Here is a 27,379-nt window from a genome sequence, read left to right as displayed (position 1 = left end):
GAACTTTCAAAACTGAAAATGTGTTGCTGGAAAAGCGCAGCAGGTCAGGCAGCATCCAAGGAACAGGAGAATCTAGTAGGTACAAGGAACAGGAAAATCGACGTTTCGGGCATAAGCCCTTTTTCAGGAACGTCGATTCTCCTGTAACGTATAAAAGTGGATAAATCCCCAGTACCTGATCAGGTGTGCCCCAGAACTCTGTGGGAAGCTAGGGAAGTGATTGCTGGGCCTCTTATTGAGATAGCCATCTAATCAATAGTCACAGGTGAAGTGCCGGAAGCTTGGTGGTTGGCTAATGTGGTGCCGCTGTTTTAGAAGGGTGGTAAGGATAAGCCAGGGAGCTATAGATCAGTTAGCTTGACGTCGGTGGTGGGCAAGTTGTTGGAGGGAATCTTGATAGACGTGATGTACAAATATTTGGAAAGGCCAGGACTGATTGAGGATAGTCAACATGGTTTATGCGTGGGAAATCAAGTCTCACAAACTTTATTGAGTTATTTGAATAAGTAACAAAGAGGATTGATAAGGACAGGGTAGTAGTTGCGTTCTTTGAACTTCAGTAAAACGTTCGACAAGTTCCCCATGGGAGAATGATGAGCAAGGTTAGATCTCAATGAAAACAGTGAGAACTCGCCATTTGGATGCCGGGCTGGCTTTAATGTAGACGGCAGAGGATGGTGGTGGAGGGTTGCTATTCAAACTGTAGACCTGTGACCCGTGCAGTACCACAAGGATCGGTGCTGTGTCCACTACGTTTCATTATTTAATAAATGATTTGCATGTGTGCATAAGAGGTGTAGTTAGTAAGTTTGCTCATGACAGCAAAATTAAAGGTGTCGTGGGAAGCGAAGAAGGTTACCTCAGATTACAACGGGATCTTGATCAGATGGGTCAGTGGGCTGAAATGTGGCAGATGGAGTTTAATTTAGATAAATGTGAGGGGCTGCATTTCGAAAAGCAAATCTTAGCAGAATTTATACACTTAATCGTAAGGTCCTGCTGAACAAAAAGACCCTGGCGTGCAGGTGCATAGCTACTTGAAAGTCGAGTCGCAGTTGATTGGATAGTGAAGAAGGCGTTTGTTATGCTTCCTTTATTGGTAAGAGTACTGAGTACAGGAGTTGGGAGGTCATGTCGTTGCTGTATAGGGCATTGGTTAGGCCACTGTTGGAATATTGTGTGCAATTCTGGTCTCCTTCCTAGCGCAAAGATGTTGTGAAACTTGAAAGGGCTCAGAAAAGATTAACAAAGATATTGCCAGGTTGGGAGGATTTGAGCGATAGGGAGAGGATGGGGAAGTTTTCCCGGGAGCGTGGGAGGCTGAGTGGTGACATTATATAGGTTCATAAAGTCATGAGCGGTATGGATATGATAAATAGACAAAGTCTTCTCCCTGGACTGGGAGACTACAGAACTAGAGCGCATAGGTTTAGGGTGAGAGTGAAAAGATATAAAACAGACGTTAGGGGCAACGTTTTCACAGAAAATATGGTACGTTTATGGAATGAGCTGCCAGATGAAGTGGTGGAAGCTGGTACAATTGCAACATTTAAGAGGCATCTGGATAGGTATATGAATAGGAAGGGTTTGGAGGGATATGGGCCAGATGCTGGCGGGTGGGACTAGATATCTGGTCAGCATGGACGAGTTGGACCGAAGGGTCTATTTCCGTGCTGTAAATCTCTCCGACTCTATCGACTGTATCCCTTCAGTTACGAATTCACATACCACCAATTTACAGCACAGTCATCCCCTCAGTCACTGCATCCAATTCTCCTCAATTATTATATTCCAACTCTCCTTAGTCACGACATCCCTTTACGCTTACTTGTGACAATACACTCCCCTTAATCACAGAACATAGAATATTACTATCTAGTACAGCCCCTTCTGCCCTCGATGTTACGTGGGAACCAGTCTGAAGCCCATCTAACCAGCACTCTTCCGTTCTCGTCCAAATACCGATCCAATGAAATTTAAATGGCCTTAAGCTTGCCGAGTCTACTACTGTTGCATGCAGTGCGTTCCATGCCCCTACTACTCTCTGGGTAAAGAAATTATCTCTGACATCTGTCCTATATCTATGACTTCTCAATTTAAAGCTATATCCCCTCTTGCTAGCCATCGCAATCCGAGGAAAAAGGCTCTCACTGTCCAACCTATCTAACCCACTGATTATCTCATATGTCTCAATTAATTGATCATTCAACCTTCTTCTCTCTAAGAAAAACAGCCTCAAGTCCCTCAGTCTTTCCTCGTACGACCTTCCTTCCATACCAGGCAACATCCTAGTAAATCTCCTCTGAACACTTCGCAAACTTTCCAAATCCTTCCTATTATGCGATGACCAGAACTGTATGCAATACTCCAAATGTGGACACACCATAGTTTTGTACAGCTGCAACATGATCTCATGGTTGCGAAACTCAATCGCTCTACCAATAATAGCTAACACATCTTAACAACCCTATCAACCTGGGTGGTAACGTTCAAGGATCTGTGTACCTGGTCACTGAGATCTCTCTGCTCATATCTACTAACAAGAATCTTGCGTTTAGCCCAGTCTTCTGCATTCCTGTTATTTCTTCAAAAGTGAATCAGCTCATACTTTTCTGCATTAAACTCCAAATCACTGCAAATGTCTCCCCCAGTCAAAAATCAAACATTCCGACATTACTGTGTCAAACTCCACTTAGTTGTATTGCATTGGTTCAGTTGCTGTACACTCTTTCCACAGATACTACGTCTCACTCCCGCTGTGAGAGGACACATATGGTACGATCCAGTTGGAACCATTGCATTAAATGTCATTACAGTTTGCTGATACCTGAAGTTTCAGTAACTTTTTGAGCAGTTGTTTCAGCAGTCGAAATTTCAGTTGTTAGTTGCTCTTGATCTGAAACCGTTCCTGTCGTTGTATCTGTAACAAATGATAGCGAGTTGAAGAGAGAAACACTCAAACATTTTGTTGTTTACAGGAGATGTTTGGAAAACAGAGATTTTTCCAATTATCCAAACTGAGAGTATCCCTCTGGACTACGTAAAAATGTTAACTCTATCAGTGCATCACCTCCTCTACCACCCTTGGTGACTTCTTTCATGGCTCTCGGTCGCTGCATTCCAAAATCGTCAGTCACTGCATTTGATTTCCCCACAGCCACGAAGTCCAATTCTTCTCAGTCACTGCAAAACACTATCTTCAGTCGCTGTGTTCTACACCCCTCAGTCACTACAAGTTTACCTCGACCGTCGGAGCCCTTCATGTCTGTTTTCAGCAGCAGGAAGACCTGGACCAGGGTCCTATCTGGAAAGGTGAGTCACTAATTTTAATAGTTAAAAGCTTACCTCGGAGAGCAGAGGTTTCTGGGAAATTAGGGATCTTTTTTCTCCCTCAGCTATATAAGTGAGTGTTTTCAGGAACTGGAGCGGGACCTGGATGATCTTCGGATCATTCGGGAGGCAAAGTCTGGGATAGATAAGAGTTAGGGGGAAGTCGTTACTCCTAGGCACGAAGAAAGCTGTGTAATTGTTAGAAGAGGGAAAAACAGTAATTGCAGGGATCCCCTGTGATCGCTCACCTGAAAAACAAGTATACAATTTTGGATATTGTAAGTGGGGACGAATTACCAGGGGCATCCATTGGTGTGCAGGTCTCTGACACCGAGTCTGTCCTTGTTGCACTGAAGTGAAGAAGGGAAAGGAGCAGATTTTTACTCATTTGGCACTCAGTAGTAAGAGGGTTTGTTGGGAACGAAAGACACACACAGCTGGTGTGTTGCCTCACAGGTGCCAGGGTCTGTGATGTCTTGGATCGTGTATTTGGGATCCTGAAGGGAGAGGGTGACCAGCCTCAAGTCGTGGTCCACATAGATGCCAACGACATAGGTAGAAAGAGGGATAGGGATGTAAGGCATGATTTCAGGGAGCTAGGTGGAAGCTGAGAGCTAAAATAAACAGAGTTGTTATCTTTGGTTTGAAACCCTTGCCACGTGATGACGAGGTGAGGAATAGGGCAAGATATCACCTAAACACGTGGCTGTAGGGATGGTACAGGAGGGAGGATTTAGACAATAGACAATTGACAATAGGTGCAGGAGTAGGCCATTCTGCCCTTCCAGCCTGCACCACCATTCAATATGTTCATGGCTGAAGTTCCTTAATCAGTATCCTGTTCCTGCCTTATCTCCATAACCCTTGATTCCACTATCGTTGAGAGCTCTATCCAACTCTTTCTTAAATGAATCCAGAGACTGGGCCTCCACTGCCCTCTAGGGCAGAGCATTCCACACAGCCACCACTCTCTTGGTGAAGAAGGTTCTCCTTATCTCTGTCCTAAATGGTATACCTTGTATTTTTTAAGGTGTGTCCTCTGGTTCGGCACTCACCCATCAGCGTTAACATGTTTCCTGCCTCCAGAGTGTCTAATCCTTTAATAATCTTATATGTCTCAATCAGATCCCCTCTCAGTCTTCTAACCTCAAGGGTATACAAGCCCAGTTGCTCCAGTTTTTCAGCGTAAGGTAGTCCCGCCATTTCAGGAATTGACCTCGTGAACCTACGCTGCACCCCCTCAAAAGCCAAAATGACTTTCCTCCAATTTGGACACCAGAACTGCACACAATACTCCATGTGTGTGGTCTCACTAGGGCCCTGTACAGCTCCAGAGACACCTCTTTGCTTCTATACTCAATCTCTCTTGTTATGAAGGCCAGCATGCTATTAGCCTTCTTCACTATCTGCTGTACCTGCATGCTTATCTTCATTGACTGGTGTACAAGAACACCCAGATCTCTTTGTACTGCCTCTTTACCTCAATTGATTCCATTTAGTAGTAATCTGCCTTCCTGTTCTTGCCACCAAAGTGGATAACCATACATTTATCCACATTAAACTGCATCTGCCATGCATCTGACCACTCACCTAACCTGTCCAGGTCACCCTGTAATCTCCTAACGTCATCCTCACATTTCACCCTGCCACCCAGCTTAGTGTCATCAACAAATTTGCTAATGTTATTACTAATACAACCTTCTATATCATTAATATATATTGTAAAAAGCTGCGGTCCCAGCACTGATCCCTGCAGTACCCCACTGGTCACTGCCTTCCATTCCGAAATGGTGCCGTTTATCACTACTCTTTGTTTGCTGTCAGTGTTTCCTACTCTTTATTTCGGGTCCTTGGATAATTGGGGCTCATTCTGGAGAAGGTGGGACCTCGATAAACAGGACAGTCGTCACCTGAACCAGAGGTGCACTAATATCTTTTGTGGGAAATTTGCTGGTGCTATTTGGGTGGATTGAAACTAGCTCCGTAGGTGGTGGGAACCTGAGGTGTAGTTCCAGTGCACAGAAGGATGAGCCGAGGGAGGGCATGGACAAGATTTCACGGGGTCAGGAGTGTGCTGGCAGACAGCTGCTTTAAAGTGTCTGTGCTACAGAGCCAGGAGTAACCGGAAAAAAAGTCGGTATGCTTGCAGCATGGATAGGTGCATGGGACTTAGATATTGTCGCCATTTCGGAGACATGGATAGAAAGGAGTTAGGAATGGACGTTGCAGGTTCCAAGATTAAGATCCTTCAGTAAGATCAGGGAAGGCGCTAAAATAGGGAGAGGTGCAGCTTTGTTAGTCCAGGAGAATATAGAAACAGGAAAACAGATGTCACATTGCTGTGAGATTTTTATAGGCCTCAACAAAGTTCCACTGATGTGGAGGAGAAGATTGGCAAAACAATTCTGGGCAGGAGTGAAAGGAACAGGGTGGTCATTATGGGGTCTTTCACTTCCACAACATTGACTGGAAATGCTATAACTCTTGTACCTCGGATGGATCAGTGTTTTTCCAATGTGTGCACGAGGGTTTCGAGACAGATTATATCGAATGGCCCATAAGCGGGGAGGCCACACTGGATCTGATACTTAGTAATGTACCAGGCCAGGAGTTTGATTGAGTGGTAAGTGAGCACTTCGGAGAGAGTGACCATAATTCGGTTATGTTCAGTTTAGCGATGGAAAGAGTTAGGTACATGCCACACGTCAAGAATTATAGGTGGGGGAAGGTTAATTACAATTCGATTAGGCAAGATTTAAGAGGCATAAAATGGGGCCACAAAATGCAGAGGATAGGGAAAATCGAACTTGGAGCTGGTTTAAAGAATAGATATTGTGTGTTCTTGATAGGTATGTCGCTGTCAGGCAGGGACAAAGTTAAAAACTACGGGAACAATGGTTTACGAAAGTAATTGTATCTCTTATTAAGTGAAAGAAAGAGACTTATGTGATGTTGAGACGGGATGGTTGAGATGAGGTGATGGAGAGTTGCAGCATAGCTGGGAAGGATGTAGAGAGAGGTAAGAAGAACAAGGAGGGGACATCAGCAGTCTTTAGGAGTTACAATAAAGGAGAGCTCTAAATCTTTCTGTAGGCATGTGAAGAATAAAAGGTTAACTAGGGCAGGAATAGGGCCAGTCAAAGGCAGACGTGGAAAGTTATGTTTGGACCCTGTGGACACTGGAAATGTGTTAAACGAATAGTTCTCTTCTGTGTTCACTCAGGAAAAGGAATATATTGTACAGGAGAAAACTGAGATACGGGTTATTAGGCTTGAAAGGATTGAGGTTAGTATGGAGGAGGTGCTATCATTTCTAGTATGCGTGAAAATAGATAAGTCCCCTGGGCCGGTTAGGATTTATCTGAGGATTGTTTGGGAAGCGAGGGAGATGGCGGAGGCTTTGGCCTTGATCTTTGAGTTGTCATTGTCTACAGCTTTAGTACCAGAGGAAAGGAGAATTGCAAAAGTTGTGCCCTTGTTCAAGAAGGGCAGTAGAGATGACCCAGGTAATTATAGACCAGTGAGCCTTACATCTGTTGTAGGAAAAGTATTGGAAAGGATTATAAGATTATTAATCATCCAGCAAATAACAATATGATTAGAGATAGTCAACATGGCTTCGTCAAGGGCAGATTATGTCTCACAAAACTCACTGAGTTTTTTGAGATGGTGACCATTAATGTGAATGAGGGTCGGTCAGTTGAAGTCTTGTACATGGACTTCAGTAAAGCGTTTGATAAGGTTCCACACGGTCGGTTATTTGAGAAAATGCGGAGGCATGGGATTGAGGGTTATTTAGCAGTTTGGATTAGAAACTGGTTTCTGTAAGAAGGCAACGCGTGGTAATTGATGGAAAATTTTCAGCGTGGAGCCCGGTTACCAGTGGTGTGCCATCAGGATCCGTTTTGTGACCACAGCTGTTCGTCATTTTTAGAAATGACTTAGATGCAGGCGTAAGTGGATGAGTTCATAAGTTTGCAGATGACACTAAACTCGGTGTAGTGGACTCGGTGTGGAAGAAAGGTGCAGGTTGCAGGGGGACTTAAATAAACTGCAGAATTGGTCTCTGAGATGGCAAATGGAGTTCAATGCAGATGGGAGTGAGGTCATTCACTTTGGGAAGAATAACAGGAAGGCAGAATACTGGGTAAATGGAAAGATTATTGGTAATGTGGATGTGCAGAGGGATCTTGGTGTCCATGTAAGTAGATCCCTGAACGTTGCCACCCTAGTTGACAGCGCTGTTCAGAAGGCATACGGTGTGTTAGGTTTTATTGGTAGAGGGATTGAATTCTGGAGCTGTGATGTCATGCTGCAACAAACAAGATGTTAGCATGGATTCATCTGGAATGTTATGTGCATTTCTGGTCGCTTCGTTATGAGAAGGATGCGAAAGTATTGGAAATGGTGCAAAGGATATTTACCAGGCTGTTGCCTGGTCTGGAGCGAAGGTCTTCTGGGGAAAGACTGAGGGACCTGGGTCTATTCTCATTGGAGAGAAGAAGGCCAAGTGGGATTTAATAGAGACATACAAGATGAACATAGGAATAGATAGGGTGGACAGTGAACGACGTTTTCCTAGGATGATGACAATGGCTTGTAGAAGGGGCATAGCTTCACATAGAGGGGTGATAGACTTAAGACCTCAGAGGCAGGTTCTTTGCTCAGAGAGTGGTAATGCTCTGCTGGCCGATGTAGTTCACTCAGCCACATTAGGAGCATTTAAGCAGTCCTTGGATAAGCATATGGATGACGATAGGATAGTGTAGCGTTTTGGGTTTAGATTAATTTGCAGGTCGGCACAACATTGAAGGCCGAAGTTTCTGTTCTGTACTGTATTGTTCTATATTTACTTTCTATATACGCTCCCCCCAGACACTGAATCCGACTCCACTATGTCACTAAATCCCAATACCCTTAGATACTGTACCTTCTCCCCTCAGTCATGAGAAACCTCTCACGTCTCATCTGAATACACTCAATCACTACTTGATACTTCCTTTAATCATTGCATCCAACACCCCTCATTAACTACATTTCACTCCCGTCAGTCACTGCATCCCACACCACTCAGCCACGATATTCTATTCCCTTCATTCACCACATTACACTACCCTTAATCCTTATATCCAAGTCCTCTCAGTCACTACCTCTCCCTTCAAATCTTAGCCCATTTTTGTAATGTATCAAGTACACTTGGAGTACTCCATGATCTTAAACCCTCACTGAGACAAGATTTCATTGACAGGCAGAGCCGACTGCAACTGTTCTCTGGAGTTGTAGGGAAAAGTTAACATCATGTTTCATTCCTTTATCGCTTAATGCAGTTACTAAAATGATGAGTGTGCACAATTTTCTAAATTCTTTCAGTAATGCATGACACCAGGTTCACATATTTTTGATTTGGAAACAGTTCTGTACCTGTGCAATAAACAGCGGGACAGAAGGGAGCCGGCTTCAATTCATACACAAAGAAACTGGAACAGTTTTTAATCTTGATCTCTTGCGTCTTGTAGCAGCAATCCTCAAACCAGTTGAAGCATACGGTCCTAGTGACTTCTCCTTCCAACACGGTGGGATGTCGACCTAGTAAAGCGGTATATCCATACTAAAGTATGTAACTCACACTTACAGTGAATGTGAATCTGATATTATAACATCATGAATTACCATTTAGCCAGCCTGTACTCCATGAGGAACAATTACTGAGTGGAATAACAATCTCTGGAATTTTCCATCCACCGGAACTGAAACAGCAATAACAGAGATAACTCCTTAAGTGATCACAATTGCTACTACATGAACGGAATAGTACCAACACACAATTCCAGAATTTGAGCACCCTCTCTTATTAATCCTCTTTCTGTTATATGCTGTTATCTATCCCAAGAATCTCCCGTTGCCCTCTCTCCATGCTCTGTACATTGGCAAACTTTTACAGAGCATGTAGTGCAAAGAGGGAGACTGTTCTGTCTCCTCCTCCATTAAAATGTTTATAGGCACCTGAGCTGCCAACCATATTTTGATCATGTATCGTAATCAACATTTTCTCTTCGTCTTTTTTTGTGGCAATGTCTTTCTCCAGCTGCCTCCAAATGAACACAGACTAGCATTTTATTTTAACCATAGTTTACTCGCACTACAATCCACTTTCATAACATTCTTTGACAGACTTTCCGTCGGGATGCTCCACTGGTTTTAACTCCAACTCCCTCTATTTGATTGCTCTGCTGTTTCTTGCCTCCGCAAGTGTAAATTAACAGATTGATTTGGCGATCAGAACAAAGCACCTTGCTACTAGGGTGCATTACCAGAGGGATATAGGGATCAAAACAGAGCACAATGCTCCGAGAGTGTATTAACAGAGAACACAACACAGAATAATACTTCTTGTGTTGATTAATGGAAACATGTAGTGACCAGAGCAGAACTCTGAGTGCATACTAACTGAATGCTACGGAGAGCAGAAGTGAGAGTGATACACTGGGTGTGGATAAATGGAGGAGTTTGTAAACAAGAACACAACACAATACTATCATTGTAGAGGAATAGAGAGATTTGGTGACGACAACGGAGTGTAGATGAACAGAAAAGTATAAAGTCTGTAATTTGGCCAATTTCCAACGGCATTTTCAACAAACTTGTACACAGGATGAACTAGGGTTAACATGCCATCTGTGTTTTAAATTTAAACAGATTTACGAACAGCTTCTTCCTTGCTGTTCTCAGGTTAATTAACGGATTAATTTAGCCAAAAGGCAAAAAGAAGCATATCTAAGGTATAGGAAGCAAAAACCGACCTAGTCCCATGAGGAATATAAAGAAAGCAGGAAAGAACTCAAGCAGGGACTTCAGAGAGTTAGTAGGGCAAATAGAGCAATTTGAAATTACTTTGACAAGTAGGGTTAAAAGAAAATCTCAAAATATTCCAGGCATGCATTAAAAAAAAAACAAAAGGAGAACGAGGGAGAAATGAGGGCAACTCAAGGATAACTTCTGCTCAGAGGCAGAGGATATGGGTGAGATCTTAATTGAGTACTTCATGTCGATATTCACCCAGGAGAAGGATATGGAGGATAGAGAGATTTGTGTGGAGCATGTGACATGGTTGAGTCTTAAATTCCCTCTGGGCAATTAGAATTGGACAATAATTGCTGGCCTAACCAGCGACGGCTGCGAATTAATAATAGGGCGGCACGGTGGCACAGTGGTTAGCACTGCTGCCTCACAGCGCCAGAGACCCGGGTTCAATTCCCGCCTCGGGCGACTGTCTGTGTGGAGTTTGCACGTTCTCCCCGTGTCTGCGTGGGTTTCCTCCGGGTGTTCCTGTTTACTCCCACAGTCACAAAGATGTGCAGGTAAGGTGAATTGGCCATGCTAAATTGCCCGTAGTGTTAGGTAAGGGGTAAATGTAGGGGAATGGGTGGGTTGCGCTTCGGCGGGTCGGTGTGGACTTGTTGGGCCGAAGGGCCTGTTTCCACACTGTAATGTAATCTAATCTAATCTAATCATTGCTAAGGCATTTTGAGATCAAGAAAGGAATGATGTTGGTTCTCTTGAAGACCATTCTAGTGGATAATGAAATAGGGCCTGATGGCATGTGCACCAGGTTATGGAGAGAGTCAAGAGAGGAAATGACCAATATCTTTGCATCCTCTATAACCACTGGACAATTCCCAGAGGACTGGCGAGTAGATAATTTCGTTCCTCAGTTCAAGAAGGGAAAATGTGATAAGCCAGGAAACTGCAGACTAATGACTCTTACATCAGTGGTTGGGAAGCTTTGCAGACAATTCATATGGACAGGATTCACGCACATTTAGAAAAGCATGGCCTAATTAGGGACAGTCAGCATGGAATTGTGCAGGGCAGGTCATGTCTTACAAACTTAGTTGAATTTTTTGAAGTGATGACAAATGTGGTCGAAGAGCATAGAGCAGTGGATCTTGTCTGCATGGATTTAATGAAGGCTGTTGGTAAGGTCTCTCATGGCAGGCTCACCCAGACGATTAAGATTCATGAGACATATAGTGACTTTGGCATGTGAATTCAAAATTTGCTTGCCCATGGAAGACAGGGAGTAATGGTGGAAGGGTGTTTCATAGGCTGAGGTATGTGACTAGTGGTGTTCAAAGGATACAGCTGGTTATAGATCAGTTGCAGATATGGGCAGAACAATGGCAGATAGAGTGCAATTTCGGTAAGTGTGTGGTGCTGCACTATCGAAGATGAAATGTTAAGGAGAAGTACACTGTTAATGGTAGGACACTGAACAGCATTTATCTAGAGAGGGATCTTGGGCTTCAAGTCTATTGTTGCTGAAAATGACCACAAAAGTGGATAGAGTGATAAGGAAGTTGTATGGTATGCTTGCCATTATTGGTCAGGGAACTGAGTGCAAGAGTTAGGGTGTCAATATTCAGCTTTAAAAGATTTTGGTTAGGCCACCCTTGCATCAATTCTGGTCATTATATTACAAGAATGATATGGAGGCTTTGGAAAAGGTGCAGGAAAGATTTAACAGGATGTTGTTTGGATTAGATGGTATAGCTATAAGAACAGACGAGAAAATCTCGGATTATTTTCTCTAGAGTGGCGGATGCTGAGGCTAGACTTGATAGAAATCTGTAAAATTATAAAATGCATTGTTAGGGTTGATGGTCAGAACATTTTCCCCAGATTTGAATTATGTAATGCAAGGGGCCATTCATTTAAGATGAGAGGGTGAAAGTCGCAAGGAGACGTGAAAGGCAAGGTTATTAGACAGTTGAAGACTGGGGTGCTGCAAAATCACAGCTGGTCAGGCAGCAATTGAGGAGTCAGTGAATCGACGTTTTCGACATAAGCCCTTCATCAGGAACAAGGCTTGTTGGCCAAGGGGTCTGAGGGATAAGTGGGAGGAGGGTTTGGAGCCGAGGGGAAGGCAGCACGGAAAGTGATAGGTCGGAGAGGAGTGTGGAGCAGATAAGTGGGAAGTAAATTGGACAGGAGGACCGTTCAAGAGGATGGTGTCGAGATGGATAGTAGGAACTAGGATAAGATGGAGGAAGGGAAATGTGGAAATCGGCGAAATCCATACTGATTCTGTGTGGTTGGAGGGTCCCAAAGAGGAAGATGAGGCGCTCTTCCTCCAGACGTTGGATGGTTAAAGTTTGGTGATGGAGGAGGCCCAGGACCCGCATACCTTTCGCAATTGGAGGGGGAGTTAAAGTGTTCGGCCACATGATGGTGGCATTGGTTTGTGCGGTGTCTGAGATGCTCTTTGAAATGATTCGAAAGTTGATGTCCTGTTTCTCCAATGTAGAAGAGACAACATCAGGTGCAATGGATGCAATAGATGACTGTACGAAGTACAGATAAATTTCTGTCGTTTATGGAAGGATCCTTTTGGGACCTTGGATGGAGGTGAGGCAGGAGTTGTGGGCGCAGGTTTTGCACTTCTTGAGATGGCAGGGGAAAGTGTCAGGAAGTGAAGATGGATTGTTGAAATGCAAGGACCTGACGTGGAGGGAGTGGTCTCACCAAAACACAAATCAGGGTGAAGAAGGAAATATATCTCTTCTGGTGGAGGTCTGTTTGTAGGCAGTGGAAGTGATTGACGGTGGTGCAGTGTATCCAAATATTGGTGGGTTGGAAGGTGAGGACCCGTGGAGTTCTGTACTTGTTTCGATTGAAGGGGTGGGGATCAGCGGTGGATATGTGGGAAGTGGAGGAAAAACGTTGGAGGGCATCGTCGACTACGTGAGAGAGGAAATTGAGGTATTTGATGGTGAAGGCCATCTGTGATGTTCTGCAGTGGAATTGGTCCTCCTGTGAGCAGGTTCAGGAGAGGCAGAGGAATAGAGAATAAAGGATAGCGTTTTTACAAGTGGCTGAGTGACGGGAGGTTAAGTCGAGGTGTCTGTGGTTTTGTAGTGGATGTCAGTGTTGAGAGAGTCATCGGAATGGAGATGGAGAGGTCCAGGAAGGGGATGGAGGTTTTTGAGATAGTCCAGATGAACTCGAGGTCGAGGTGGAAAGTACTTGTGAAGCTGATGAGCTGTTCAACCTCCTCATGGGAGCACGAGTTAGCGCTGATACAGTCATCTATGTAGAGGAGGAAAAGGTCAGGAATGGTGCCAGTGTAGCTGCAGAACAGTCCATCCTTTGCAGCTACACCGACACCATTCCCCACCTTCTCCTCGACTGAATAGTGCATCTTTCACAGCTACACTGACACCATTCGAACCTTTTCGCCTGCTAAATTGATGACTGTTTCAGTGCTACCTCGCGCTCCCACGATTAAGTTGAACTGTTCATCAACTTCACAAGCACTTTCCATCCGACCTCGAGTTCACCTGGACCATCTCACACACGTCCCTCCTCTTCCTGGACCTCTCTATCACTATTTCTGTTGACTGACTCAAAACGGACATCTACTACAAACCCATGGACTCCCAGAGATACCTGAACTACATCTCTTTCCACCTTGCCTCCTGTACAAACGCTATCTCTTATTTCCAATTCCTCCATCTCCGCCGCATTTGCTCCCAGGAAACCCGCCAGCACATCTCCTCCACTTCCTACACCTCTGCCCTTGAATACCACCACTCCAATCATAACAAGAACAGAAACGTCCTGGTCCTTACCTTCCACCCCATCAAACTCAGGGTACACTGCTTCATCCTCCACCATTTCTGCCGCCAACAAACATTTCCCACCACTAGACGTATATTTACTGCCTTCCCATGTCTGTGCTTTGTAGAGACCATTCCCTCCGTGACACCCCTGTCAGGTCTATACAAGCCACCAGCCCACCCTTCCCTCCCAGCACCTTCCCCTGTCATTGCGAGAAGTGTAAACCCCATGCCCACACCTCCCGCCTCACATATGTCCAGGGCCCCAAACGTTCTTTCCACATTCATCAGAGATTTATCTGTACTTCCACACGTCATCTACTGCATCCTTTGCACCTGATGTGGTCTTGGGAGACAGGACACCAACTTGTGGATTGTTTCATATCACAACTCTGTGAGACAAACATTAACCAATGCCACCACCCTGTGGCTGAACATTTTAACTCCCCCTCCCACTCCGCAAAGGACATGCAGACCCTGGGCCTCCTCCATCACCAAACTCTAACCACCCCACGCCTAGAGGAAGAACGTCTTATCTTCCGCCTTGGGACCCTCCATCAACACGGAATCAATATGAATTTCACCAGTTTCCTCATTTTCCCTCCGCCATCTTATCACAGTCCCAGCCTTCCAAATCGGCACTCCCCTCTTGAACCTATCCATCTTCCTTCCCACTTAAGTGCTCCACCCTCCTCTCCGACCTATCATTTTCAGCCCACCTTCATCTACTCATCACTTCCCCAGCTACCTTACCCCGGCACACGCCCCCATTCATCTCTCAGCCCCCTTGGCCACAAGCTTCATTCCTAATGAAGGGAGTATGCCTGAAATGTCAATTCTCCTGTTTCTTGGATGCTGCCTGACTTGCTGTGCTTTTCCAGCACCACACTCTCGGCTCTGACCTCCGGCATCTGCAGTCCTCACTTTCTTCAAGGTTAATAAGCAGAACAGCAGGAGAATGAAATGCACTGTCGGTGGTAATGGAGGGCATTTCAAGATATTTTTGATAAGCAAATGAATATGCAAGGAATGGGGGGATAGGGACCAACGGTAGGCAAAAATGATTAGCTTAATTTGAAATCATGTGCGGCACAACATTGTATGGCTGTTCTGTACACTTCTATGTTCTATGTTCTAGACTTCATCTTTCTCTGCATATTCCCAGTAGATGTAACTCCATTCTGCATTCTGTTCTATTACCCTGGCGTATTGATGTAATATATGGTTTGTCCAGTTAGCAGATACTTTTGATTGCATTTAGGTACACGTCATAATAATAAATGAAACCAAGTGTCTGTGGATGAGACAAGTCATTACCTCATGATACATTTGTGAAAGATAAGAGATTCACGGTCACCAGTGAGGAGACGAGATTAATATAGCATATTTCCAAACAGATCACCAATTCCACCAGCCATTAGAGCATTAGCCTGGTCCCCAGGATTACTAGCTCATTACCAATATACATGCACACTGGTACCTCAAATGCACTCCCAAATTACTGGTCATATTACAAAAAATACTTCCTCTCTTTCACGTTACCTGTTAAACCTGTACCATCCCTGTTGAAGATGGTCATCACATATCAGCCCGATCAAACACTCCAAGAAACCACAGTTGATGTTCCTCCAGGCCTGGTCCAGGACTGTGTGACTAGCACATGGATCAGTGAGTGCACTGGCTGGGACTGAGAGTCACAGAGAAGCTTAATGTTGATACGTAAAGCAGAGAGAATATTACACAGCGAGTTACATTCTGCAGAATAATCAATGAACCTCAAATCAAGCCAACAACAGCAGGAGCAAGGGTTTTCAGTCATGAGGACAGTTGAGAGAAGATCGGACCGTTCTCAGTAAAGAACAGGGCTGGATGTTTGATGAGCGAAGTGTTCAAAAATAGGAGGGAAAAAAGAGGGCCAGGGTCAGTGGTGGGAATGCAACATCGCTCGAGGCCTGAGAGAAGGCACTGAATTATTATCTGAAGAAGAACAATGTGCAAGACTGCAGAAAAATGTGTGGAGTTTCTTATGGACCAGACTACACCCCCTCAAAATATTTTTTAAATGTTGCCTAAACGTTGACTTATTAGATAGATGGAAAAAGCTTTTAAAGATAGTGGAATCAAGTGTTATGGGGATAAGGCAGGAACAGGATACTGATTATGGATGATCAGCCATGATCATAATGAATGGTGGTGCTGGATCGAAAAGCCGAATGGCCTACTTCTCCATCTATTGTCTATTGTGTATTATTCTTATTTTAAAGGCAATTGTAAAGTGCTGTATTCAAGATGCAATATGACTGTTCAAATTCCTCAAATTTAAACAAAACTCGACGTATTTAAGCACAATACTTAAAACACAACAAAAGTTAAATGCATTCAGAACAATTTCAATCTATTGGAAAACTCAATGGAATAATAGATGCAATAACTGTTACTAGTTATCCAGTATAATAACATCCCATCTGCATATCCCTTGGTAAAATTCAGAAAATAGATCTGTCTCACTGATAACTCCAACACACAAAGAAAAAAAAGCAGAAACACCTCACAGCGAGTCGCAGTCAGAAGATATTTACTGAACTTCCAACACTGGTGCCTCCAACAGCAACTGATGATGAATCTCAAAGCCATTTTTGAAAAAAACTAGAAATACTTGTCTGTGAGAGCTGGCTTCGATTGTTCTATTTTTGTTTACTTAAAAAAGGCCTCAAAACCTATTTAATTTGTGGGTCTCCATTATATAGCTCAACAACTTTGCCTGCAAACATCTCTTCAAAAATCAGAAAATCTACACGTCTTAAAACGTCACATTGTCAAAACGTATCCTGACAAAAGACTGCCAGTATCCAAAGATGGCTTTATTTTTAAAAAAAAAACGTAGTTCTTACTCTTTTAGTCCACTACAATGCATGTACTTTACATTGACTCCAAGCAAGCAAACAGTCACTACTACAGTCGCTTTCACTCTGTTCTTTTCCACCGCTAAATGCCTCTACTTTTCTTCACCAAAGTCACGAAAAGGCATTGGCAATTATATTTTCTCCTCCTGCCGCGTGTCGTGGAAATTAAATCGACTTGACTCAATTATTAGCATGAGCAAAGAAAGGATCTCTGTTTTAAATTTTGCAGGATTGACTCATTACACGAAGCCAGATGCCTCAATGCAAGGAGTACTGAACATTGTACAGACGCTTGCCTTATAGCATTCTTTATCACACTCTCAAGGGAAAAGACTGGGGGGAAACTCAAGTTGTTATCCTCTCATCCCCTGGTCCAAGACATAACAGTTCTTCAGCTTTCGCTGAGTTCGACAATCACAAGGTCGAGTTGAATATTTACAAGAATTCAAAGCTAACTTCAGACCTTCCTCAAAGCATCATTACAAAGCTCAGTACAGCATTGAATTTAAGAAAAGCATTCTCTTTTAAATTTCACAGTAAATGGATAATTAATTTCACAGCAAATGAATAATTTTCCATTACATTTTCGCCTTTTTTGCCATTTTATGACAACAAGGACAATTACAGCAACAACAAAAAATACAGAGCCAGAATAGCTATACATCAGAAAATGTTTGGGAAACACCAAGCCTTTCCTCAGACACCACCTACCCGAAACACAGCTTTGTGGTGGTATCGTCACTTGCTGTGGTGTGCCCTGTGCACATCCCATGTTATCACGTCTCACTTGTCAATGCCATGGTAGGGTCGGGACCACGCAATTGGATCTTCCTGCCTTTGGGCCATTGATAATTTTACCATTTGGCATCCCACTGCACTCATAAACAAGTGGCGTCGGCAGGAACACAACACTATGAGCAGGACCAGTCCTACAACAAGTAGGCCCTGTAGGATCCAATGCCCCCATGCTCCCCAAAGGGAGATAAGCCATCGGAACCAAGAGTCATCTGCTGGAGGAGGTGGTTGCATCGCTGCCTTCATATGATTTATTACACTAGTGATATTCTGGGACTCATCAGGAATATTAAAACAGCATGAGGTACCCAACATTTTGCATACGCCCTTCTCTCGGCCGTCACTGTGTCAAGCACTAATCGATTTTGTATCACTGCTTCCCTAACTTCCGTTAACACAGTATAAATGAGTGCTAGGCCTTCCTTTGTCTAATTTGCTAACGGTAATACATTATATGTGAGGTCATTAGTCTTGTTTATTGCCACTGTTGCCCATGCTCCCAAAAAGATGGACCACCTTTGTTCACTCCTGGTATAGTCCAGGGGTCTGTTCGTGTATAACCATTCCAATGCCGTGGGACGACCCTTCGGGTGCGCCCATTGCCAGCTCTTGGGGCAAACACTGTTGTGCCGGTGGACAGTATCGCGGGTTAACAGCAGTCCTTAAATCCCAGAGGAAGGTAGTGGTACCCTTTCTCTCCGCAGACCCATATTATACCCGCCATCATAAAGGAATAAGCAATGTATATGGTCGTACCACTTGCATAAGTTGCTCAGCAAGACTCATTGTTCAAATACAGCATTATAGTGCACTGTGACATCCCTAAGTGGAGTCTTGCCCGATTGGTGAAATTACACGTTTCTCCTCTGCCTTCCACTATATGGAAGGCTGTGGTCGGAAGCGTGTCAGGCTTGGGACGGATAATTAATTTCACAGTAAATGGATAATTTCCCATTACACGCGTGTATAACATTAATTTCAATGGCTGCAGTAATAAGCTCCATATAAATAGCCTGATTTTTAAAAATTCTCCAAAAATCTCGAATGGGTTTTGATCAGTATGTAAAATTGTCTCAGAGACATTACTGAATATTAAAAAATTCGAAATTTGTAATGACAGCACAATGCTCAAGGTTTCTTTCATCATTGTAGAATATCACTGTTATTCATTATTTGATTTTCTGTGTAATATTTGAACCTTGTTCTAATAGAATTTCTGTGGGCAGTTGGTACATTGCGAAAAGTGGAGTGACTTCCACAATGGTGTTACCTGTTTTAGGTGGGGGTACTATGCAATCAATTAAGACTCTCCTTAAAAGTTCCTCAGAGGCAAGAATAGGTATTGATCATGCCGGTTTTATCACTGCTTGAGATTTTCCAATTTCCTGACAGGTATGAAATATAAAGCCAAAATCAATCATATCCTAATGCAATGCAAGCCAATAAAATGTTTTAAGTTTTTGCTTCTGTTTCCCTTACTCCTAAGTGACCTCCTACCGGTAGGTCCTGTGCTACTCACAACATTGCCTTGTTTTTATCCACTGGTAATACACTTGACCCATTTCTGTCCATTTATTATCGGCCTGAAAATGTGATGGTTGCCATTTCCTGATCAAGGCATTCACAAATACAATAGCAACATTCCTGGATAAACTCAGGTCCTTCTTCTGTGTAAGTTTTTTTAAGATTATAACTTTAGTTGTAGATCAGTTAATTTCTCCGAACAATAAATATCCACTTTGCCCTGTACCAGTTCTTGTTTTTTTTTCAGACAGACGCTTTAATAATTGTACTTCAACTTCCTCATCTTTATGCTTTGAACGTGTGGCTGCAGGAATAGTGCTGGAGGCAGGGTTTTGGATTCTCGGATAATTAGAGCTCTTTCTGGGGAAGGTGGGGCATCGGCAAACAGGATGGCCTTCACCTGAATCAGAGTGGCACCAATATCCAGGGGTGGGGGGGGGGCGTAGTGGGAAGGATCTGCTGATGCTGTTCTGGGGTGGGTTTAAACTAATGTAGCAGGGAGTTGGGAACCTGAATTGTAGTTCCAGTGAACTGGAAGTTGAGGGTAGCGAGGGCAAGGATAGGTTTACAACGTCACGCGAATCCACCAATAATCAGGGTGTTAGTTGAAATGTGTGCTGTACAGTGCCCAGAACATCCGGAATAAGGTGGGCGAACTTGCAGCATGGGTTGGTAACTGGGATTTCGATATTGTGGCCATTTCGGAGACATAGATAGAGGAGGGACAGGAATGGTTGTTGCAGATTCTGGGATTTAGATGTTTCAGCAAGAACAAAGAAAATGGTAAAAACCAGGGTGTTCTGCATTGTTAATCAAGGTTAGTATTATAGCAGCTCAGATAATATGTGAGCACTTATCCACTGAGGTAAGTTGGACTGACGTTAGGAACAGAAGAGGAGAGGAAACCCTATTCGGAGTTTTCTATAGGCCTCCAAATGGTTCCAGGGTTGCACAAGAAAGGTTAGCAAAGATGATTCTCGATAGGCGCCAGAGTAACAGGATAGTTTTATGGGGCACTTAACTTCTGCAATATTGAGTGGGAATATGATTGTTCCAGTAGTTTAGACTGGTCAGTCTTTGTTCAATGTGTGCATTGAGACATATTAGGGCCAATAGAGACATATTAAGCCCAATCAAAGATAGTAGTGGGAAGTTCTGGTGTGGAATCTGAGGACATAGGGGAAGCGCTTGATGGAGGGATTTCTGACACATTTTGTAGAAAGGCCAACAAGGGGAGATGTGAAATTGTATTTGGTATTGGGAATGAACCCAGACAAGGGTTAGATTTGGAGTTAAATGCGTATTTTGGGAATGGTGACCATAATTCGGTTATGTTTACAATAGCAATGGACAGGGACGGATGTAAACTGCAGGGAAAGAGGTTTAACGGGGGAAGCACAATTATGATCCGATTAGGCAAGCTTTAGGATGCATAGAACGGGAAAGGAAACTGCAGGGGATGAAATGTGGAGCTTATTCAAGAAACAACTACGGCAGCTCCTTGATAAGTACATATTATCAGGCAAAGAGTTAGTTGTCGAGAGAGGGAGCCATGGTATACTAAAGAAGTTGAAGCTCTTTTCAAGACGAAGAAGAAGGCTTATGTGAGGATAAAGTGTGAACGTTCATTTCGGTGGGTTGTAAGTTATAGGTTATCCACAAAAGATCAAAAGAGATGGCTAAGAAGAGGGAGTGAGCAGATAGGAGCAAGGAAAACCCTAAGGCCATCTACAGATATATCACAAATAAAAGAATGATGAGAGACATATAAGGGCCAATCAAAGATAGTTGTGCGAAGTTGTGTGTGGAATCTGAGGACATAGGGGAAGTGCTTGATGAATACATCTCATCAGTATTCACATTGGAAAAAGGCAATGTTAGTGAGAATATGGAGATGCAATGATAAGATTAGATTGGATTGAGGTTGACACAGAGGAGGTTTTACAATCTTGGAAGATCTGAAAATAGGTAAGACCCCTGGGCCGGATGGGATTTATCTTGGGATTCTCTGGGAAGCCAGGAAGGAGATTGCAGAATCTTTGGCTTCGATCTTGACGGTTTCATTGTCGCCAGAATTAGTGGCAGAAGACTGGAAGATGGCAAATGTTGTTCACTTGTTTAAGAAGGAGAGTCAGGAGAACCCATAGTAATTATCGGCCATTGAACCTTACTGCGGTTGTCGGTAAGATGTTGAAAAGATTAAAAGAAATATGATTTATAATCATCTGGAAATGAATAATTTGATTAGGGATAGTTAGCACGGTCTTGTAGGGAGATCGTGTGTACTAACCTTTTTGAGTTCTTCGAGAAGGTGACAAAACAGGTGGCTGAAGGTAACTCGGTTGATGTGGTGTATATGATTAGAATAGATTCCCTCCAGTTTGGAAACAGGCCCTTCGGCCCAACACGTCCACACTGAACCTCCGAAGAGCAACCCATCCAGACCCACTCCCTATATTTACATCTGACTAATGCACATAAAACTATGAATAATTTAGCATGGCCTATTCACCTAACCTGCACATTTTTGGATCGTGGGAGGAAACCGGGGCACCCGAAGTAAACTCACCCAATTTGATCTTTGTATTAATATGGCTGGACCACTGATGGGAATGATGCTACTGTGTGTGAAAATCCAGTGGAACGGCCTGCCTGTAACAACAGTCGACTCGCTGGTGTTAATGGTATTTAAATGAACATTGGAGATGCATATGGATAATAATGGAACGGTGTAGGTTACATGGGCATCAGATTATTTTCACAGGTTGGCGCAACATCGAGGGCCAAAGGGCCTGTACTGCGCTGTAATGTTCTATGTTCTATGATTTTTCCTCCTTCTTCAACATGTGGCTTTGTGATCTTGTTATCACAGACTGTTAGGAAATATCCTAGGATATACTTCCTATATACCTCAGTTGTGTGATTTTCCACTGGATTTTCAAGCATAGTAGGCATCACTCCTATCAGTAGCCCAGCTATATTAATACGAAGATCAAACTGGATTTCTGCCGCCGACAAATTCTCTCCTGCTTCTCACACTGCTTCTCGATTCTTCATTCAACTCTCCAACTTCACCTGACATAATGGAACACTTCTCTTCTCACCATGGATTCCACATATTCCCACCTTTTCTGGAAATATTTCCTCTGATATACATGTTTCCTCAGCTCTCACTATCAAAGACTGACATGCTACCGTATCTCTGAAAAGCACAATTTTGTTACCTGCTCCACCTAGCAGACACGCGTAACTCATATCCTAGCACGTAAATTGTTTAAGGAGATCCGGCATTTTCTTCTTAACCAACACTGGAATAGATTTTACATTATTTTAGCAGACATTAAAACTCTGTTGTACTTTACTTTACCACTTAATCAAAATTCACTGATCTGTGCTGTTTTCCCACATCCATCTTACCAGTGATTTTTCTATACCAAGAATCCTGTGACTTCATGGAGCTTAATTTATTACAGTGAAAACATTTTTTTTCTTCTCTTTCCACCTCATGGGTTTCCTTTTCATCCTGTTGTAAACTATCCTTACATTCTTCAATGAGATCTCATTTTCCCTTAGCTTGTGAGGATTTCTCTTTTCCTCAATTTCTCCTCCTCACAAATTGAAATTTATACCAAAAGCCACATTTTGATTTATGATCCAGCTGATAATCATTGGACATGTCCGTTGCTTTTATTACAGTTTTAATCCTCTGCTCTTCGACTTGAATTCTCTTTACTTCAGGAAATGAAGATTTGAACTCCTCCAAGATAGTAGTGTTTCTGAGAACGTCATATAGAGTCATAGAGATGTACAGCATGGAAACAGACCCTTCGGTCCAACTGGGTCATGCTAACTAGATATCCTAAATCAGTTTAGTTCCATTTGCCAGCACTTGGCCTATTTCCCTGTAAACACTTCCTATTCATATGCCCATCCAGATGATTTTTGATATGTTACTATTCATTCTATATGTTTGATCTATTAACAATGCCTTAACACAACTACCGAAATTACTTTGCTCGATCCTTTCAACCCGATGCATGTTTGACCAGATTCCCTCCTTAGATTTCTTAATTATCTGTAAGCTTCTTGCACTAACCCATTTGGATATAAACTGACATTTTTACCTCATTATGCGCCCAAGATATCTCCTCTGATTCTTGTGTGAGTACTTTACTCGCTCAACATAACAACTTTGTGTTAATAATGTCTGCATGGTCACCAGCTATTTCATTTATTTAGTCACTTAGTCAAAATAAAGCCTTCTGCATTCTTCTCTTCGAAATTAGGCAATGCTTGGTAATATTAAAACAGATCTCCACTGAGCTTTTGGCTATGATGGGTTCTCGAATTCTAACACAAACCCTAACCCGACCCTCTACCGTCACCTCCACACTTTTAAATACACCTTCCGCTCTAACTACCAACTTCTGAATTTTAAATTCTCTCTCTTCCTAATTTTTTTTACAAGGATGATTCTTATCTTTTATTTTGCCTCTAACTTAAACTGTCTCATTGGTAATTGAACTTTACCCATTTCCAAAGATTCCACTTGCATTTCCACCAATCGTCGATCTCGAGCAATTGCGGCATGGAAAAAAGGCAACTCCCGCTCCACTAGGTCTACCTGTTCTACCAAGTTGCCTTCCTCACTTTCTGCAAAGTCACGAAGATTTCTTTCAACTCAGGAACCCAGTGACTTAGTGACTGAAAGAGCCATTACTGTACAAGTCACAACCTGTTTAAACAAACCAAATTCAACACCCCAAACAAAAGACAGCAACACTTAGCACTCGCTCCCTTTGACTCCAAAACAACTAAACTCAACCTGAATTAGAGATTTTGATCTTGGCAAAACATTCCAGGTTGTTATGAACCAAATCAAACTGCTCAAAATATTTTAAGAAGCTAGTCTAGACCCTAACGTTTTCTTACTTTAAAGGCAAATATAAAATGTCATGTTCCAGACCAATGCAACTGGTCAAATTGCTCGACTTTAAGCAAAACTCAATTTATTGAAACGCTATAGTTAAAATACAACATAAGAAAGAGGAATTTAGAATAACTTAACTCGACCAGAACACTTAATAGAATCACAGATATAGTAGCTAATCCTAATTAATTGTTCCAATACCGTAACATCTCATAAAAATTCAGAAAATAGATTTTACTCACAGATGACTCCAGGAACCCAGAGGGAAAAGTAAACTATTAAGAGAAATTTCAAAAAGGTAGTAGTCTAGGGACAGTTATTGCACTCCCTAACTTGTTGACACTCCAACAGCAACTGATGCTGAATCTCAAAACGAAAAAAAACTAAAAACCAGAAATCCACATTGATGAAGGCTGCTTCTATTGTTCCAAAATTGTTCGAAAATAAACCAGACTTCCGAAGTAATTTACTTTCCTGGCCTCCACTAGCCAGCGTGGCACATCTGCCTTAACAATAGACAATAGACAATAGACAATAGGTGCAGGAGTAGGCCATTCAGCCCTTCGAGCCTGCACCGCCATTCAATATCATCATGGCTGATCATTCCTAATCAGTATCCTAATAGACAATAGACAATAGACAATAGTCTATTAGGATATTAACACCTCTCTTCAAAATGCACCTCATAAATACACTTTGGAAGTAGTCTATTTGGAACTTCAGACACAATGGGTTTAATGGCCAACTTCTGTATTGTAACCATCTGTGATCCTGTTACAAACTGCATATAGGACACGGACGACTGCGCTGTTCATAATTCCACTGTCCTGACATCTTTTGAAGTTCATTTTTTTGTGACAACAGTTAGTAAACGTACGTGCATTATGTAGAATGTTATCCATAACATACTTCTGTAACAGTACATCCTTCTGTATTACATGCAAAGCTTCTAACATTGTCCCTTTCGCACAACAGAAGAAAAAAAACGCCCGGATGAAAGTCAAATATGATCGTTGCCAACGGAGGTGAATTAATTTTAAAAAGTGGTGTTTGAATACAGGTCAAGGAACTTACTCAGTAACCCGAGAATGAGCAGCAGACTTCTCATATCTCTATATGATATTCTGGAAAGGCAAGCACACAATTAGTATTAGAGAGTATCATTAGTTGGAACTTTAGGATGGAACGTTAAAGAGGATGGTTTGCACCACAAATTATTAACTTTCTCGATTTCGATTTGGGAAGCCCTCCATTTATTACTCACTACGACATCTACAGAGAGTAAGCTCGATCTCCCATCTCTCTAATGTTCTGGCTGGGCCATCTATAGAGAACCTCCTCTGAATCCCACCCTTAGTGGGAAGTCTGCAAACACAGTAAGTTCTCTCGCTTTCTCTCTGCGTCAGTGGCACATCTAGACAGTGAGTGAGCTCTCTTTCAACATGTCAATTGGACATCTACAGACACAGAAAACTCATCACTTCATCATTGCGACTTCTCAAAACCAATTCATGACCTTTCTTTTTTTTATCCATTCCATTCACTAGCGCCAATTCCTTGATTCAAACATTATATTTTATTTCTTCAATTTCCTGAGCCCTCGTGACTTAATTCCTATTTAATCCTAAGCAAGTGATGGTTCTCACCAGTTCCTCCCCATTTTCCTTCCCAGTCTATAGTCCCCTATTAACTTTTGAGCACAACTCTATTTTTGATGCCTATATTTGGACAATCACACATCCCACATCCAATGAGTGTGGAACCACAGAAGATGGACGAGGTCATCAATGAATATTACTCCTCTGTATTTACCATGGAGGAAGAATAGGATTCCTGGAAACTTGAAGGCGTTAGTGGTGGTATCTTGCGGTCAGCTCATATCACAGTAGGTGAGGTGTTGGACAGATTAGAATGCATGAAGGTGGAAACATCTCCTGGTCGTGACCAGATATATCCAATTACACGACACGAGGCTATAGAAGAATGTGCAACAACCCTGGCTGATATGTTTGTATAATTGTTCACCGTAAGTGAGGTCCTAGAAGACTGTAGGGTAACAAATGCTGTGCCTTTATTCAAGAATAGTTGCAAAGGAAAACCTGGGAACTATATGTCAATAAGCCTAACATCTGTAGTAGATCAGATACTTGAGAAGATTCTGAGGGATAAGATATACTTCGGATTAGTCAGCATGTCTTTGTGCGTGGCAGATGATGTCTCACATGAGTTCTTTGATGAAGTGATTAAGAAGGTTGACGAGGGCAGGGTGGTCGACGTGGTCAAATGGATATCACTAAGGCCTTTCATAAAGGTCCACGTGGTACGTTATATCGCATGGAATTCAAGGATAGCTGGCCAGCTGAATACACAATTAGCTTGATGGTACGAGCAGAGAATCTTACTGAAATATATAAGATCATGAGATGTATGAAGAGAATGAATACACTTAAAAAGGGTTGCATAATCGAGGACCAGAGGGAAAAGAATAAAAAAGAACCTGAGGGCGACATTTTTATACAGAGGGTGGTATATATATATATATGGAATAAGATGCCAACAGAAGTGGTTGAGGTGGAGACATTAACCACATTTAAAAGGCATTTGGACATAAACATGGATAGAAAAAGTTTAGAAGGATATGGACCAAGTGCAGGGAAATGGGATAGCATTGATGGGCATTTTGGTCAGCATGGATCAATTTGAGCCACAGGGCTTGTCTCCATGATGTCGGACTCTTGTAACTCTGTGAGTCTACAAGTGATATCTTGCTGACCTTCTTACTGCTATCCCCTCATTACTGATCACTTACCAGATTATCTGAAGAGTATCTCACTTGGCCGAATGCAACAGGCTTGCAGATCAGCTGGTTCCTCTTCAATCTCCGGTCCACTCTACTGGGAGATGTGTCAGACTCAGGAACAATACGCCTAGCACCGCCTAACATATATGAGTCACACAAACTTGACAATGGTATTGTTTGTCCATAATCCTTTCATTCATCAATGAGGTACTTTGTGGCAACATCAATGTAAATTCAAGGTTTTCCTCGGAACTGAGCTGTCTCTGTCATTGCGAGAATGCCTATTAGTGCCATTGTCTCTGTTCGTGTTCAGAATCTATGTTAATGCCAGTGAAATGAAGTGGACATTTCCATCTGTTCAAGAGTTGCACAACATTACATGTTTGAAGCACGTAGATATACACCTGGATCTTTCACCCTTAGCTCACTTATTTGCATATCATGCTGAATGTGTTGCTGGAAGATTTTATGCCTGATTAGC

General features: G+C 42.7%; 1 protein-coding gene across 1 annotated transcript in view; it reads right to left on the bottom strand.

Moving 5' to 3' along the window:
• The window catches only part of LOC122541158 (pancreatic secretory granule membrane major glycoprotein GP2-like), a 43,921-nt gene extending 16,935 nt beyond the window's left edge, over positions 1 to 26,986 (bottom strand). Inside the window, exons 1-6 of the mRNA XM_043677771.1 lie at positions 26,908 to 26,986; positions 25,173 to 25,222; positions 15,489 to 15,633; positions 9,001 to 9,077; positions 8,752 to 8,916; positions 2,828 to 2,920 (exon numbers count right to left, since the gene is read on the bottom strand). Of these exons, the coding sequence (XP_043533706.1) occupies positions 2,828 to 2,920; positions 8,752 to 8,916; positions 9,001 to 9,077; positions 15,489 to 15,633; positions 25,173 to 25,206 (514 nt within the window). The 5' untranslated portion in view covers positions 25,207 to 25,222; positions 26,908 to 26,986. The remainder of the gene's footprint in view (positions 1 to 2,827; positions 2,921 to 8,751; positions 8,917 to 9,000; positions 9,078 to 15,488; positions 15,634 to 25,172; positions 25,223 to 26,907) is intronic.
• Positions 26,987 to 27,379: the final 393 nt, after the last annotated feature.

This window comes from Chiloscyllium plagiosum, chromosome 37 (assembly GCF_004010195.1).
Source record: "Chiloscyllium plagiosum isolate BGI_BamShark_2017 chromosome 37, ASM401019v2, whole genome shotgun sequence".
NCBI lineage: Eukaryota > Metazoa > Chordata > Chondrichthyes > Orectolobiformes > Hemiscylliidae > Chiloscyllium > Chiloscyllium plagiosum.
This window is presented reverse-complemented; position numbering and strand designations above follow the sequence as displayed.